At 38.9% G+C, this 17,501-nt stretch overlaps 1 protein-coding gene across 3 annotated transcripts; it reads left to right on the top strand.

The window, feature by feature from the left end:
- The first annotated feature begins 6,420 nt into the window (after positions 1-6,420).
- LOC103713642 (transcription termination factor MTEF1, chloroplastic) lies at positions 6,421-13,056 on the top strand. 3 transcript variants are annotated; one of them, XM_026807169.2, is made up of 2 exons: positions 6,421-7,547; positions 12,115-13,056. In XM_026807169.2, the coding sequence occupies exons 1-2, from the start codon at positions 6,603-6,605 to the stop codon at positions 12,160-12,162; spliced, it is 993 nt and encodes a 330-aa protein (XP_026662970.1). In that variant the 5' UTR covers positions 6,421-6,602; the 3' UTR covers positions 12,163-13,056. The 3 variants fall into 3 exon arrangements, with proteins under 3 accessions (XP_026662970.1, XP_008798869.1, XP_026662971.1); XM_008800647.4 differs by lacking the exon at positions 12,115-13,056 and adding an exon at positions 11,544-11,910; XM_026807170.2 differs by lacking the exon at positions 12,115-13,056 and adding an exon at positions 11,653-11,910 and having other exon boundaries at positions 6,422-7,547.
- The last annotated feature ends 4,445 nt before the right edge of the window (positions 13,057-17,501 follow it).

The raw sequence follows: 17,501 nt of genomic DNA, 5'->3' as shown, positions 1-17,501 counted from the left end.
TCGGGCACTTCTGCATGGTCGGCCCTAGAAGGGTGTTAGAATTTAAGTTTTTTATATAAATTATGATGATTTTTAAAGTAAAATATGATTTTTGGATATTAAACTCTGAGAAAGATTTTTGAGATTAATTGGATCTGTTGTTGGATTGCATTCACTAGGTAAGTGTAATATTTTTTCTAGATTGATCGGCAAACTATACATATTTTATGAATCAAATTATTCTTGATTATGAAATTGATGCACGGTGTTATATGTCTATTTTTTAGAATATTGTATAATTCTGATTGAATATATTGCTTTTGATATGGATTGTATTTGATTGATTCGATATCGTATCTTTCGATCTGGAACACGGAACATAATGTGAGAAAAGATAATAACTCAAAATAGATCCAGACTCGCATTCGGGCTATGTTGAGGATCCTGCCAATGGGGGCTAATACGTTGGTGCCACAAGATGATTAGTCGGTGCTAAGACCCTGCCACAGAAAACATGTGGCCATAGTTTCTGACGTTGAGTTGAATCTGATAAATTGAAAGAAATTAAGTTATGAACGATATTTGGATTTTGACACTGCATGATTTCAGAACAGAAATATAGAACACAGAACTAATTGAACTTCGACCTGGCTATGTTGAGGACCCTGCCAATGGGGGCAGATAGGTTGGCATATGACCATTCTGAAGGACTCACTAGAAGAAGATTAGTCAGCGTTATGACCCTATCACAGGGAACATGTAGTCATAGTCCAGGATCGACAAGATGAATTGAATATTTGAAAAAATTTGAATCCGTGAAAAGAATTCTAAGAACTTAAGAAAAATGTTGATTTCTATCTTGGTACTGCATATGCACTTATTTTCTGTATATTATTGTCTGATTTATCTAACTAGAGTGTTTATTACTTATTAGGTTGTTTAGCTCATTATACAATTCTTGTTGTTTTACAGATTCTGAGAACTAGGCTATCGGGATTTTCAATATGGGAGAGCGACTAGAAGGATTGTGGTGCAAGCTATTTTAGATTAGAATTTATTTAAATTTATGTATTATCTTAGACTAATGTTGGAATTGTGAGATATTGTAAATTGAGTTATTTAATGAAATAAAAGTTGTGTATTATTAGTTTAAATTATTCCGCTGTATACTGATGATATCATGTTGCGATGCCTTGCATGCTCATGGGAAGAGTTCCCTATGAGTGTACAGCGGTTGCCGCGACCCTCGGCTCGGGATCTCGGGTTGGGGGTGTGACAGTTTTCCTCTCTTAGGCAAGAGTTTTTTGGGATTATTCATTTGATGTATGGCATCCCAATAGTTTTACCAGCAGAACCACAAAGAGATCGATCATTCACTAATAAGAAGTCCATTAATCTTACAAGAATGAATCACAACAAAATTAGGTTTTGAAAAATTAAATAAACAAATGATGCTCACTACTAACAATATTTTAGAAACAATTCCTATATTTTCAAAAATGTGGATGAAGGTCAAGGATCTGCCAAGATTCATATCAGGAATCAGAAAGAATGGCAACCTATGTTACTTCCATGCAACTTCACATTATCAAGTCATCGACATAGAGTTATTTGTGTGGACAATTATAGTGAAATGTTCCTTTATTTGGCACAAAATTACTTCAGCTTCATCTAAGGTGGTAAACAGTTTTATGTGGCTTATGTTTGATGGAACTAAGGTGAATATGTAACTTGCTCCATGATATTCCAACATACCACTAAATGCTTGGCCAACCTACTTGAACATGGAAATGGATTGCTTAAATGTGCAGGTAGCTGAATTTATATTACCAAATAGAACATGGAACTATGAAGCCTTGGCAAGTTGTTCCCAGCTAAAATGATGACACAAATCACTAGTGTTGCTCTTGGGAATGGGCCCAACCAAGATGCCGAGCTAACTAAGCTACTGGAGTGCTCAGACGATCAGCTACTCAGATTGTAAAGATCGGCTGAAGATCATGATGTGTCTCCGAGATGGTGATGCGGTGGCTGGGATGGCGATGCGGTGGCTGGGATGGCGATGGCTCCAACGCCGGTTGCTTCAAAAGTAGTGCTGAGAGGAGGAAACTATGCTCGGACCTTCACTTCGACACTAGATCTGACTTGAAACAACAAAGATAAAAAAGTCCTCTTGTTGGAGAGTGTCTCGAGCGGCATCATCCAATGCCTAACTTAGACGAACAAAAAACATCAGAGGTATTGTGAGAGTAGCAGAATGGTAACACAAAAGTATAAGTGGGCTCGAAAGCACTTACCTGGAGAGTCCCCTGGAAAAAGTTTATATAGACGAGGACTGGTGCATATCCTCTAAGTTCGGGATTGTGGATCGATTGTTTTTGATTAAACCGATCGAATGTCCCAAAGATCATGCACACATTTCACCGTGCATCATGCTTCGTACATCTCGCTCATTTGTCATACGGTTATGAAAATCGTTCACGATCATAGTCGAGATGTCACCGGTTGGGAGGATAGTTTAAAATTAAAGAACTTTCTGTGCGCATCTAGGGTCGGCCATATGGCGGATTTTAGCTGGTTCATCAAAAATTTTAGCGGGCTCTCCATCTGTCGTATGAGCTGTGATATGTTCCAAGATGTATTGTTCTCCAACGGCACGAGCAGTTTCAATAACCCCACTAGAGTTGGGCAACGGGCGGTGCCGGGCCGGCCCGGCCCAGGCCCCCCGGGCCCAAATTCTAAGCGGGCCGTGCCTGGCACGGCCCGTGAGGCACGGAAGGCCAGCCCGGCCCGGCCCCTCTATTGGTGGGCCGGGCCGGGCACGGCACGGCACGGGCCGGGCACGGCACGGCACGGGCCGTGCCAGGCACGGCCTGTAACGGGCGCAAACGGGCCGTGCCAGGCATGGCCCGCAACGTCTCTAAACGGGCCGTGCCTGGCACGGCCCGTAACGGCTCCAGACGGGCCGTGCCTGGCACGGCCCGTCTGGAGAGGGGGAGGGAAAATAGCCGTTTCCAACGGCTATTTTCGGGAAAAAGTCGATTTTACCCCTCCCAACAGTCCAATAACGGCTGAATGGAGGGGTATTTTGGGAAAAAAAAATTTTGGGCTTCTATAAATAGCCCATTCCTCCCTCATTCTCACCACACCAAACCTCTCATTCTCTCCTTCTCTACTGCTATTATTTCTCTCCTCTAAAGTGCTCTTCTAGCAATTTAATTTTTAGTTTGTTCAAGTGCTACACAAGAGGAGGTTCCTGTTGAGAAGAGAAGGTCGCTTCTGTTGAGAGCACAAGAGGAAGCTCGGAATCTCGGCTCTGCCTCTGCCCTCCGACCCTCTACTCAATTCCTCCTTGCGGTTAGTTTTTATTTTTTGAATTAATCATAGATATGTCATCTTTTGAGGAAAGTCAGTTTGGCATTCCTGTTTCTGAGGGAGAAGAAACTAATCCCCAACCCCCTGTTCCTAGTTCCTCTAGAACTGGTGAACCGAGTGAAGGTCAAACCTCTTCTCGTAAGAAGACTAGTACTGTATGGAATGAATTTGATAGAGTTATGGTTGAGGGAGTCTGGAAAGCTAAATGTAAAAAATGTGCCAAACTTTATAGTTGTAGTAGTAGTGGGGGAACAGGGCATTTAAAAAGACATCAAGAGAGTCATAGGATGCATGATTCTCATGCTCAAACTCAAAGTAGCCTTAATATACAAGGGGGATTACTTGTAGGTAATTTTGCATATAATCATGAAAATCAAAGAAAAGCACTTGTAAAATGGATAGTTAAGGATGAATTACCTTTCAGTTTATGTGAATCTTTTAATTTTGAAGAATATGTTCAATTAAACCTACAACCTGCTTACAAAAGAACTAGTAGGCGTACATTTAGAAGAGTAGCTATGACCAATTTTTTAGCAATGAAACAAAATTTAATTGAAACACTTTCTACTTTAAATGTAAAAATTTCATTAACTTCTGATATTTGGTCAGCATCTGTAGGTAGTAATTGTTTTATTGCCATTACTGCTCATTATATTGATAATGATTGGCAATTAAATAAACGTATTCTTGCTTTTCGTGCTTTTGATTTTCCACATTCTGGGCAACAAATTTCAAATATAATTTATCAAACTGCATGTTCATATAATATTAATGATCAAATTATGTCTATTACTTTTGATAATGCATCTAATAATAATTCTGCTGTTGTATTATTAAAAGACTCATTGCATCCCATATTAGATGGAAATTTACTGCATATTAGATGTGCATGTCATATCTTAAATCTTTCTGTTCAAGCTGGCATGGGCATGATTCAAGATGTGATTTCAAAAATTAGAAATGCAGTTTCTTTTATTCATGCTTCTAGATCAAGACTTCAAGAATTTAAGGAATTATGCATAAATCATGGTAAACGTTTTAAAAAATTTAAACTTGATGTAATTACTCGTTGGAACTCCACATATAGCATGATACATGATGCATACCCATATAAAAATTTATTAAGTGCATATATTAATGATCGTGGATTAGGATTTACATTGACTGAAACTGATTGGAATAAAGGAAAAATTTTGGAAGATTTTTTGCTTAGTTTTTATAATGCTACCAATGTTCTTTCTGGTATTTATTACCCTACTTCATGTTCATTTTTACAACAAGCCTATATAATTAGTCAAAAATTTGCAGAACATAGATATGATGATGTTTTAATGCCTATTATTCACCTAATGGAATCTAAATGGAATGAGTATTGGGACAGGATATGTCCTATGCATAACTTAGCTGCTGTATTTGATCCTAGAGTTAAATTAAATGGCGTGCTAATTTTACTTGATGCATACGCTGAAAATATGAATCAAGATGCTGAATCTGCTAAAGATGAGGTAAGACAACTTCTTTATGATATTTATGCTATATATGATGAAAAAATTCGTGGATCTAGAACACAAATACAAACCTCTATTCCTCCTTCTAGTAGTTCTCGTTCGTCATCTATTTTTTCATTCATTGCACAGAGAAGACACACACATGCTTCAAGTTCCTCTTCATCTTCTTCATCTTTAAGTAGTGAACTAGAATTTTATTTACGAAATGATCTTCAGTCTGCATATGATGAAAATCAAATAGAGAATCTAGATGTATTATCTTGGTGGAAGAGTGTTAGAAATCAATATCCTGTTATGTCTGCAATTGCACGCGATATTTTAGCTGTGCCGATGTCCACGGTAGCATCGGAATCCGCTTTTAGTGCAGGTCGGCGTGTTCTTGACGAAAAGAGAAGTAGGATGACGGGCGAAACGGTGGAGATGCTTCTCTGCTTCAAGGATTGGCTGGATGCTGAGGCAAGACTTCAAGATAAAGGTGGACATAATACAACATCCTCTGATGATGATGATACAAACACTACTGAAGACTGAAGACTGAAGACTGAAGAGTGAATACTGATTCACTGAATCACTGATGATTAGTAAGATTTCTTAATTTTTTATAATTGTACATTTTTATTGTATTCTGGAGGTCAGACCAAGGTCCAAACCTCGGCCCTTTCTTAGTTTCTTATTGTATTCTAGAATCTAGAGGTCAGACCAAGGTCCAAACCTCCCTTCATGTACCATTTTGATTTAAATTAATAAACTGGTAGGGGTCTATGCCAAACCCCCCACCATTAAGGTGGCTTTATATTCATAAATCAAGATTTCTTAGTGTTCAATATTTATTAATTTATTAAAAAAAATTTATCGGGCCGAGCCGGGCCCAGGCCCGGACCGTGCCAGGCTCGCGTGCCAGCCCGGCCCAGGCCCTTATGGGCCGTGCCGTGCTGGCCCGCGGGCCGTGCCGTGCTTGGCCCGCGGGCCTAGACCGGGCCGTGCCGGCCCAGGCCCGAAGCGGGCCGTGCCTGGCACGGCCCGCTGGCCAGGAACCTCTAGCCCAGCACGGCCCTATCAAAGGGGCCGTGCCAGGCACGGCCCGGCACTGTAGCTGGCGGGCCGTGCCAGGCACGGCCCGGCACTGTAGCTTGGCACGGCCCGCTTCGTGCCGTGGCACGGCCCGCTTCGTGCCCCCACGGCCCGGCCCAGTGCCCATCTCTAAACCCCACCCACGTTCGGTCTTAGGAACATAAGCAACGATTGATAACGCCGGAAACGAGGCGAACCGACAGAACCACGCGTTTCCCTTTAAAACATCTATCTTCCTTTCTGAATTATGGAATCTCCACTGAAGGTTCCACGGAACCGTTTCCCACAGTGAAAAGCAGTAACCTACGAGGCCCCATTCTATTACCAATCCTACTCCTACCCTCATATTCCACTTGGCACATTACCATTCGATCGACACAGAATAGATGCGATTCCCGAGTTCATAATTGTGATCCGGAGTACCAATGCCTTTGCGTTATGTGGCAGGATAAGTTGTAGTACTTAGTTTGGGCCTCATTATATTTTCCAAGAACTATAAGCCATGCCCCGTTTGCTCAAGTGTCCTCCTCTCTGATTCACCGCTCGGGACCTCCCTCTCCCTCTTCCTCGCCTTATCTCTGAGAAAACAAAAATTTTTTTTAACCAATTTTAATTTATGCCCTCAGTAGCCCTCCTTCCCTCCCTCCGGCGGCGATGTAGAGAGTAGCCATGGAAGAAGTCTTCCGGTTTTGCTCCTGTAGCGGCCTCCAACTTCCTTCCAATCCCCAGTTCCTCCCCTCCCAAATTCCCAAAATCCCCACCTCTTCCCACAATGCCCCTCCCCGCCCCCGCTTCCCCCTCCCCGTCCGCGCCCTACGGCTCTCCCCTAAAACCCCCACCCCCCTTCCCGAAAAGCCCCCGAAACCCCCAACTCTTCCCGTTCTTCCCTCCCAACCCTCCTCTCCCTTCCATGAGAAGCTCCTCTACCTCGACTCCCTCGGCATCGACCTCTTCGCCGCCGTTGCTGCCCACCCTCCCGTCGCGGCCGTCCCCCTCGCCGACCTCCGCGCCACTGTCGACCTTCTCCTCTCCATTGGCCTCGCCGCCGGCGATCTCCGCCGCGTCTGCGGCATGTGCCCGGAGGTCCTCGCCGCCGGTCCCAAAGCCCTTACCCCCGTCCTCACCTTCCTCCTCCGCGAGGCTGGCGTACAGGGCCGCGACCTCCGTCGCGTCATCCACCGCCGGCCGCGGCTCCTCGTCTCCGACGTCGCCTGCCGGCTCCGCCCCACCCTTTACTTCCTCCAGATGCTTGGCATCACTGCCATCTCGAGGCACACCTCGCTGCTCTCTTGTAGCGTAGAAGAGAAGCTCCTCCCCCGGCTCGACTTCCTCCAGAGGGTTGGGTTCTCGCACCGGGACTCGAGGGTGATGGTGAGAAGGTTTCCTCAGCTCTTCTGCTACAGTATAAAGGAGAATCTCCAGCCCAAGATTGAATTTTTAGCGTCGGAAATGGGGAGGGAGCTGAGGGAGCTGAAGGAATTCCCTCACTACTTCTCGTTCAGCTTGGAGAACAGGATAAAGCCGAGGCATCGGGTGTGCAACGAGAAAGGTGTGTTCTTGCCGCTTCCTGCATTGTTGAGGCCGAGCGACGAGCAATTCGATGCTCGGCTGGAGGTATGTGTTAGTTCTTCCCCACCAATGAGAAGCTCACCACTGTGGCATGAGAGTTTGGATGAAAATTCTTAGCCTTTTCTGGTTAAAAAAGAAAATTTATTGAATTCCCATTCTTTGGGGTTTTAATTACCAAAAACCACAATGAGATTTCTCCGCTGTGTATACAGTTTACCTTTGTAGATTGAGGAATGTGCATTGCCTTATTTTCTTACAATAACCATAAAATATGCCAATTTCAGATGAACTTTTCTTTGATTTTTGATAAGATCAGGACATGCTTTTGTTTTTGATTAACCTGTCGGTTATGTTGAAATATTTACCGGTGGTTGGTTAACTAGTTTCTAAAGCTAATCATGCTTCATAATGATGCATGAACTCATATATTTATCCATTCAAGTTCAAGATCTTGACTTTGATGTTGGTCTTCAAGGTTGTGGCGATGAACCATTACACTCTAAAGTTGCTTCCTCCAATTTGAAATAAGATGCTGTTCTAGGATTCCTGATTTCAAGCTTACATGGATTGATAGAGCATGAGAATGACAAACAATGAGCAATTTGGAAACTACCCTAGTTGCACAATCATCAATATTGCTTAAAGCTGAAAATGAATGCATACTTGTTATGAGATCTACTACTCTATGACTAAGTTTTCTACCCAAGAAACTGACAAGAGAGCCCCCTTCCTAGCATTTCTGTTCCTCTTAACAACAAAAGAAGAAGAGTGGACATCATGACGACCATAAACTTTGTCCAGATTATTGGGTTTTGGATCATTTTATAATATAGACATTTTTTTTTGGAGCAGTATGGTGGTATAATATGAACATTTTACAATAGGCTGTCAACCTGACATCTCCACCTACTTGATATAGGTTTAGGATTGTCACTCGCAGTGTTTTAGATAACGAGGGAGATCAAAAGTTACAGAAGGATCTTCCTTAAACTATCTTCATGATGGAGAGATAATTCATATATTAGCCAGTTGCTATGGGCCTAGATCAGGATTTTCCATACTTTTTACTCCTTCCAACATTTTATATATGGACTAACTCCTAATATTCAGAATATGTGCTTTGTATGTTGTTTGCCAATGTTGAGACATTGGTTAGGGAAACTAAAATGGAGCAAAAGAGTCTCTGTTATAGAAGTACAAATTAATGAAAAGCAACCAATTTTATAAAAGCCAAATTTGGTGGTACTGATGAAAGACAAGAGGCTTCAGTCAGCAGGAAAAATTGATGGTTATGTTGTACCTGTTTATATTTCACCAGTGAAATACCATTGGGCTTCCAGATGAGGAGATATGGCTTTGATATGGAGTGGGCTGATGAAATGATGATGCATTCATAGGGTTATGTATCTTTGCATATTAACAAGGTTGTGCAGGGATTCTTTATAATTGTTTTTACTTAGTACAGCATGAGATACTAAGTGGCCCCTTTGTTCCAAGATCATCTAATGGAGGTAGGGACATTGAATAGTATGAATGACAGAAAAGAAGAAACAAAGAAAAGGGATAAACCGCTTAAAGATAGTATCACTGATCTTTGTAGGGTAGATATAAAAGAAAAAATTCTGAGTTTAATCGATCATCATTAATGGATGTTAGTGATGACCTGAAAAGGATGGATATCATATTCTAGGACTACAGTCTGAGAAGTGAAGGGGAACGAAAGAAATCTTTAATGCTAGTGAAGAAAAAACCTTTTGTTATTACAGATTATGTATTAAACTAGAACGAATATCCCAGCAGGATCCTCAATCCATAGATGTGTCTGCAAATAGGTGGGGTATGGTTTGTAATTTTGAGTCGCACCTTGATGCTGAACCATACTTCAAATTTTTTGATGTGAATCTTTTTGAGACTGCTGGTCTTCATATGATGTAAGTATGAAAATTTGATTTTCATTGCTGATCAACTTATGATTTTCTGTTCAATTTTTCTTTATGAAACTAGAATATGTATGTACATACATACATACATACATACGTGTGTGTGTGTGTATATATATATATATGTATGTGTGGGTATGTGTATATAGATAGATAGATAGATATTGATACATACAGATATACATATATGGTTCCTACCTTTATAAGGGCATGTTTTTGCCTAAAAAATTTATAATTTGCTAAATCTTATGGCATTGGCAATGTAAAGTCAATTTTCACCCATAGATTTGGACAAAAATGGGATCAAGCCATTGATCATAGATAGTAAGTGTTTGAAAAATTTTAAAAATCATACTAAAAGGTACATAACCTAGTTATAGTCCTGGCAGTCTGGGGGCTTAGGAGGGCAAACTAGGGACATACCTAACCTTCAATATTTTTTCCCACAAAGTGGTTTCCCTAGGATCTGAACCCGCACTACTGTGCTTATCAGTCCAAGTCTTTTAACATTATACCAAGTAATGACCCCTTAAAAGTCATTCTAGAAATATAAAAATTAAAAATAAAATTAATCAGTTCAAAAGTCTGTAAAGAATATAATGCCGTACGTATAATCAGCTCATTTATAGCATCCCTAATGAAAAAAACGCCATTCCTTTTTATGCAAGATATCTATATACCAAGTATTAATTCAGTTATCATGAGGAAACAGCTAAACAGCACCACTCATTCCCTATATTATGTTGCATGTATGTATGTTTTTTACATGATCAATTGTGCTCCTTTCAAAAGGAAAAAGTGTCTACTCTTTTCAATTCTGAAATCAATAAGGGATTTTAATCGAAGATTCACACTATTGATCATGTTCTATACCACTAAAAATTCCTAGAAACCAAAAGTCATATGTTTCAGTGGTTTCCAACATGTGCATCAAGCCGGTGGAAAAATAAATGGTTAAATAATATGAGACCATGTTTTGCTATGATTTAAGCATTAAGATCTATTTATTTTAAATTTATACATATTATAATATTTGTAGATCATTAACAATAAGATAGACCTTAACTAAATACTTTATCATGTATTTCAGCACACCAACACAATAGAAATTGTCATCTTTGTTTTAGATGTCCCATTGTTAATTTTCGACTAGAAATTAGTAGATATCCTCACCTCTCGGGAGGAGCATAGTCCATCTCTCTTTGTGTGTGTGTGTGTGTGTAACATCACATCAAATTATTGTAAAACTATACATATTTGCTTCTTGCTTTGAATTCCATAAACTCTGAAACTTCTTTCTTACTTTATAGAAGTTAAAAATGCTATGAGCTTACTGATTTTTGATGATTTAGGCTTAGTACTGATAAATAAGCAATATAGTCAAATAGATTATAGAAAATAGAAAATGGATTTTCGCAAAATCTAGTATATGCAAATAACATGATGAAGTTGGATGTTATAATTCAAATGATTGGGTGATCCATGTTATGGATCTAATCTAATGATCCTAATTGATCCCAATCGGAGGATGAAATCTGGATGGTTTATGGCCATTTAGATCCAGATCATAAAATTCTGATTGTGTATCATAAGATCTTGAAACGACGAATATGACTGGTTTAGCAATCAGATTGCCACATGTTGAAGATATGCGAACCAGGTTTTCTGGTGATAGAGTGATATGGTTGTGCCAGCAAACTCTGCTGTTGCAAATTAGGGCATGTTATTTGAGGTGCAGATGAGTTCAAAAGGTCATGATGGTAAGTCTGAGGTTCAGAGAACTGTTGTTAATGAGGGTAGACTAATGTACTTTTGTCTCTGTTTGACAAGCAGTTTGATAAGGAACCTTGTCCTGACCCTTAAGAAGTGGGTTGCCTACTTATGCTTAGATGTCATATGCCATTGGTCATTGGACCTGCCTAATTTGATTGATTGATAGAAATGGTCCAAGTCACCTTGCCTACATATGCAGCAGCTGCTATAAGTGACTAGGGGATTCTTTACCCGGGGTACCAACTGGACAATGCCCATAACAAAGTCTTTCTGTACCAACTCTTTGTTCTGTTTTTGGTGACTTCTATTCTTTGTGAATGATTTGCAGCTTGGGGTTCAGAAGATAGGGGGCAAAACTAACCATGATCACTTTCGTTCTCATTTCATCCTATGTTTGAGAAATGACACATCTGAGCTTAGCATGATACTGCTGACAGAAATTTTGGTGCCAGCCGTAAACATGAGGTTGCTGAACCAAATTTGACAGCTAGGACATAAATCATCTGATGCCATCAGAACAGTGCTCAATTATCCAGTATCTGTGCATCGGTATTCCCTGCCTCATCTTTGTTCGATCATTTCTTGTGGACATGTTTTTCTTGTTATTAACCATAAATGACATATATAAGTAGAACATTCTCTTGTAACCAGCATAAGTTGGGGTTTGATATGAAACTGCAAGGAAGCTCACAGCATATGTGTGGTGGCATAAACCAGTTCCCCTTTAAAGTAGTCTGAATACAGCTCTCAATGATAATATGTACCATGAAACAAGTGATGCAATACTTGCATGTTCTTCCCCTCTTACATATTTGCAAAATCATGAAAATTAAGTATGTTGGCACACGTTCATTGGTTGAGCCCCCTCCATTAGGATTGTTGAAGGTGAATTTTGATAGGTATGTGCATCTTCTGGAGTTGTGATTTGTGGGTATAATTCCCTCTAGCTGAACTGATGAATGGAGGAATCCTCCTAGCTAAACTCGGGACTTTGGAACAATATGAGGCATGTTATCAATCAACTAGTCCCTTGGAGGACATAGTTGAAGGTGATTCCATCACTACTGTCTTTTTCTTCTTCAGAAGACAAGGGGTTTCATGTTATATTTCACTCTTATGCTCCCAATGAGAGAAATTAAGTAGAAAATTAGTTGGAATAGTTCAACTCCTCTATCAATAACAGGGTTGTTTGAATTCTACATTTTTCCAAGCTTTACCTATCGAGTTCTAATTGATGCTTCATACTACTTGTTTTAAAGCTTGTATACAATATACTTGAGGTTAACCCTTTCCAAGAAGAGGGGGAAAAGATTTAGATGTATTTATGTGATGATACAATTTGAATCAATTTTGAGAAGGAAGGCATGTTGTGTGCTACCTCGTATAAATTATTTAGTTATTCAGAACTTGTTCGAAAAATCAAATGCCTTGCCTGAGTAGATTCCCACGGCCGAGAAACACGAACATGATTTGCAGGCGAGATAGTTGTTATTATATCAGCCAGTGTAAAGTTCCGAACTACTAGTGATGGGCTCCAACCCTCGCTTATATGTTGTATTTTCAGAAACCTTCTAAGTAAGTTCTCTTTTGACTCTCTTATGTTGTTTCTCTGCTCCTCTTGCTTATCTAGACGGTTGTTTCTATCACATATCTGGACGGCGGATGAGCCGATATCTCTAGCGACCCTATCAGCTCGGTGCATTGGTCGAACTGGTTTCCACCGATGCCTTGGTCCTTCAGAAAACTTGTTTCAAAAATCACTCAACGGGTGTAGAGCTCTTCCATTACTCTTCTAGCATGCAGAATGGTACAAGGCTCAAAGGAATTATATAAAAGTTAAAAGTAGTAAAATAAAAGGTATACTAATAAAACTAATAAAACTAGAGAAAGAGAGAAAGAAAAGAAAATCCTTATCTCCTTGCACTAGAGCATCAACTAGGTCTATTCTCTGTTTTCCCTCATCCAGCTAGTACTGTTCGCTTTCATCCCCAATAGAAGCATTGCGGAAGATTGCGGAAATCCTAACCATAATAAAGAAATAAATAAACAAGTAAGCTTACTCCCTCCACTTTTGAATGCCCATATCCTATTACTTTTCTACCTGTTAATGCAGTTGTATTGGATCTTGACATCTTATGAAGCCTTCAACATGTTCTCCTTTTGTACTTCCTTGGAAATGAAATAGTGAATAGAAGAAACAACAACCCGGGATATATTCTCTTGGCTTATATGGTTTAGAATTGCAACCATAACCAAAAGAATATAATTTTTGATAGAAGAAGTTTAAGGCTTTCAATTTGAAAGAAATGATGAACTTAGACAGCCATCCCCAATTTTTAATTTGACTGAGTAGCTAATAAGCGTTACTTCAATAAGCTATCACTGATGCCAAATTAAAAAACCAAAGAGGCTTTTATTTCTGGAAGTGTTGGGGATAAATCTATAAAGTGCGTGATCTCAGAGACTTCTAATACTCACCTCCCAATCATCACTGGTACATGTTCAATACTTTCAAAATCCATAAGACAGAGCTACAAGATTGTATATCTAGTATGTGCAGAAGCTCTTTCCATCCAACATGAAATGCGAGATTGCAATTGAAGGTGGGACATGGATGTGGCCACAGATTTGAAAGAAATTTGTGGGACATGTTTGGAGCTATTATTTTTATATTTTATTTTTAAAAAAATATTTTCAATCTTGAAAGAAATGAGAGAACCCTATAGGCAAAATCATACCAAAATTACATTGTATACTTGACTGAATGAGTTATTAGGCAAGGTCTGTTTTGAAAAACAAATAAAATAATAGGTAAATATAATGTCAAGTGCTCATATATTGTACATTAATGAAAGATTGGAAAACAATTTTTTTTTTTTTTTTTTTGACGAACACAAGAATCACTTCATATCTTATTTACAAGTGGAAATGACATCACCATTTGCATGTGTTTTGCCACTTATCAATCTTAATATCTGGTATCATGATTATTATTTTCAGATAAATTTATTATACTTCAATTAGTGCTCATATAGAGCAGAAAATCTGAACTTCTTGCAACTTGAAAGCTTGGTTTCATTGATTCCAGTTGTTCCCAAGAGACGCATAAAATAAAAAGTGAAGAGTCAAAGATTGTCTATGTTTGGCATAATGGCATGTGGTGAATATCAAGTAATCGATTGCAATAATTACTCTCATTTACATAATTTTCTGGCAATAGAAATTATCCCTAGAGAAATAAAAAACTTTGATGGAATCTAAATTGTATGAAACCAAACCTAGTTTTAGACTCAGATCTGACCCGATTAAAAATCGGGTCGGATCGGATCGGATCCATGGCTACAATTTTTAATCCAACGGGTCATTCGGGTCAGGTCGGGTCGGGTACATGTATAATCCGGACCCCACTCAAAAATTTCGGATCCAATTCAAATCCAAGTCACGTGAAAGAATGATTGATCTCATTTTGCAATATAGACCGTTGGATCTTAATCCACACAAATCTCCAAGCACTCTAAACTCCTCCCTTCTTTTGACTAAAAAACTCCGTTGATGGCCCTCGAAGCATTCTGAATTTCTTTTATAAGAAAAAAACACCCTCAACCCCTCAGTCCCCTTCCGTGAGATCAGCAGCGCCTCTCCCTTTCTTGGTTGATAGAAAGCACCCCCCGAGAGCGAGCGAGAAAGAGAGCATACATACGGGATGACCTGAGAACTCTTACGACGGCGGTGAGAGACGATGTGGTGGAGGGCTTCTTCCCACCTCTAAACCCTCGGGCCTCATGGCGGCGATCCATCCCCAAGTTCCTCTGCCGCTCTGCCCAAGATACTATAGAGCCAGGCCCTCGCCTCCATCACCACCTCGCCATTTCGAAAGACCTCTCCTCTCCTCTCCTCGGAATCCGGTAGGTCCTCCTCTTCTGATCTCTTTTTTTTTTGCGAGGATTCAACCGTTTTGATTCGCCCATCCTTGATCCAAAAAATAGAACGGGACTGATTTTAGGACCCAACCCCATCCTGCGAGTCCTCCAATTTAGGTTGGGTTGGGTCTAATTAGATTCGATCGAGTCGAGTCATGGGTCAACTCAACCCAATTGCTGTGTTAATTTAAGATGAGGTTAAAACTTCACAGGCTACATGAGTCAAAGCTTGGCACGATAAAATTAACTATTCTGCTTTAAGTATTACCATGATCCATACACAGAAACATGTGGTCATGATCATGCTTTGACATCCTATCATTTATTTTTTGAAACCATATTTTTTAGTACACAGAAGAAAAGATCTGCCTTGGAACTCTCCAGACTTAGAGCCTTCCGACAGCCATCCCAATCTTTCTACAGAAGCATGCATCAAAGGTCCAGCACCTTTACCGATGACACATCTTGCCATGAAAGGCACCATAGTTGCACTTATTGCAGACACCAAGACTGAAATTCGATCGAATAGGAATCAGATAGTAATATATTTATATTTATATTAATTTTATTTTGATATAGATATTAAGTGAATATAAAAATTTATATTTATATTTTATTTAAATAAATATGGATACAAAATAAAAACGAAACGGATAAAAAGATATAAATATTATTTGAATAATTAAATTCTATGATCACATAATTAAAAATATTACTAATTAGATGAAAAATTAAGTTAATAGCATATTAATACGATCATTTGTTTTTTTAAAAATTTATAAGTTTTATATATAATTAAATAGAATTATAAATATAATCAAATATTTTAATATAGATCGGATGGTTATCTATCCCCACACACACACACACATATATATATATATATATATATATATATATATATATATATATATATTTACGGTACATATATATCGATACTGATATAGTTGAATGCTCAAATTTTTATTTATATCTGAATAGATTTGAATATAAAAATAAATTCGAATCGATATTATCTGATTTACTTTCATCCTTAGCGTATGAGTCAGAGTTGACATATTCTCCATCACACTTTTCTCGCACGAGCAACCCATGGCAATCCTTGGCTGCTTCTGGTAGCCATGATCCTTCAATGCTATTTGTCAAGCTTCTGCATAGCACAAATATTGTCACACCAGCCGTCACTCAATCTATAACAATATAGATTTGCCGTGAGCACAAAACAAACAGATGTAAAGCCAAATTGAAACCAAGTAGTAACATGTTTTGCGTTAGAACAGCATAATAAGTTTCTTCTATTGATACTCGGATAGGAATAATCATTAGACTGCATTTGAATGTTAGTACTATTAGACAATTAAAACTTGAGGTAGAAAAGCAAAATATCCAGATACAGGTTATGATACTGCATCCTTGAACTGATAATTAATGTTAAATCCTTCTTGAGCAAGGAACAAATATATAACAAGAAACATGTTCATAAGCAATATACTCATCAATCTGGTGTCCTCAAATGCATATATTCTACCCAAAGAGTTATCATCAGCACCATAGTCAATTTAAACTCATTATCGAAGTAGCAGGTGTTAGACTTAAACATAGTACCATGTAGGGCACGATGCGTAGGAGTGGCAATAGGGTCGGGTCGGATTATAAACGGGTCAAGTTGGGTCAAAATCTTATCAATCCAAAACTGACCTGCTTATTAAATGGGTCAAAAATTCAAATCTGACTCCAACTTGTTTATTAAATAGATAACCCAATCCGTTCCACATAACCCATTTATTAAACAAATCAACTTAGGCTAAACGGGTTAGATGGGTTTTTAATAGATTAAGCGGGTCCAGTTAAAAGAGTTAAAAACGGATTAAGTAGATTTCAAACAGATTAAATATATTTTAAACAGGTTAAATAGATTAAATCATAATCTGACCCAAATATTAAATAGGTCAAAATGAGTTGAATAGATTAAAAGTTTAAACATGAATCCAATCTATTTAAATAGATTGATCTATTTATGATCCAAACTTATTTATGTCAAATCTAAATCTACTTGAAGCATATCATTTGTGGATCGAGTGATAATGATCAGCAAGTAAAAATTGTAAGTATAAATGTTGGCGCTGTAAACCACCAAATAGCCTTTCAAAACTTCATTGTCTAAATGGTACAGTGGTTAGGACTCCTCCTCAGATGTCTTTAGCAATGTTAAATGCTTTGCTCCCCATCTGCTATAAAAATAGACCATCATCACTTTCAGGTCAGTTTCTCGAACATTGATGCAGTTATTTTGCAGATAGGGGCGTCGGCATTTTGGGTTGGGGTTAGGTTTGGGCATAGCTTTACCCAAATGAAAAATACATGTG

The sequence above is a fragment of the Phoenix dactylifera genome, unplaced genomic scaffold (assembly GCF_009389715.1).
Source record: "Phoenix dactylifera cultivar Barhee BC4 unplaced genomic scaffold, palm_55x_up_171113_PBpolish2nd_filt_p 000026F, whole genome shotgun sequence".
Classification (NCBI taxonomy): Eukaryota; Viridiplantae; Streptophyta; class Magnoliopsida; order Arecales; family Arecaceae; genus Phoenix; species Phoenix dactylifera.
Note: the sequence above shows the minus strand (reverse complement) of the source record. Positions and strands in the feature narration are given on the sequence as shown.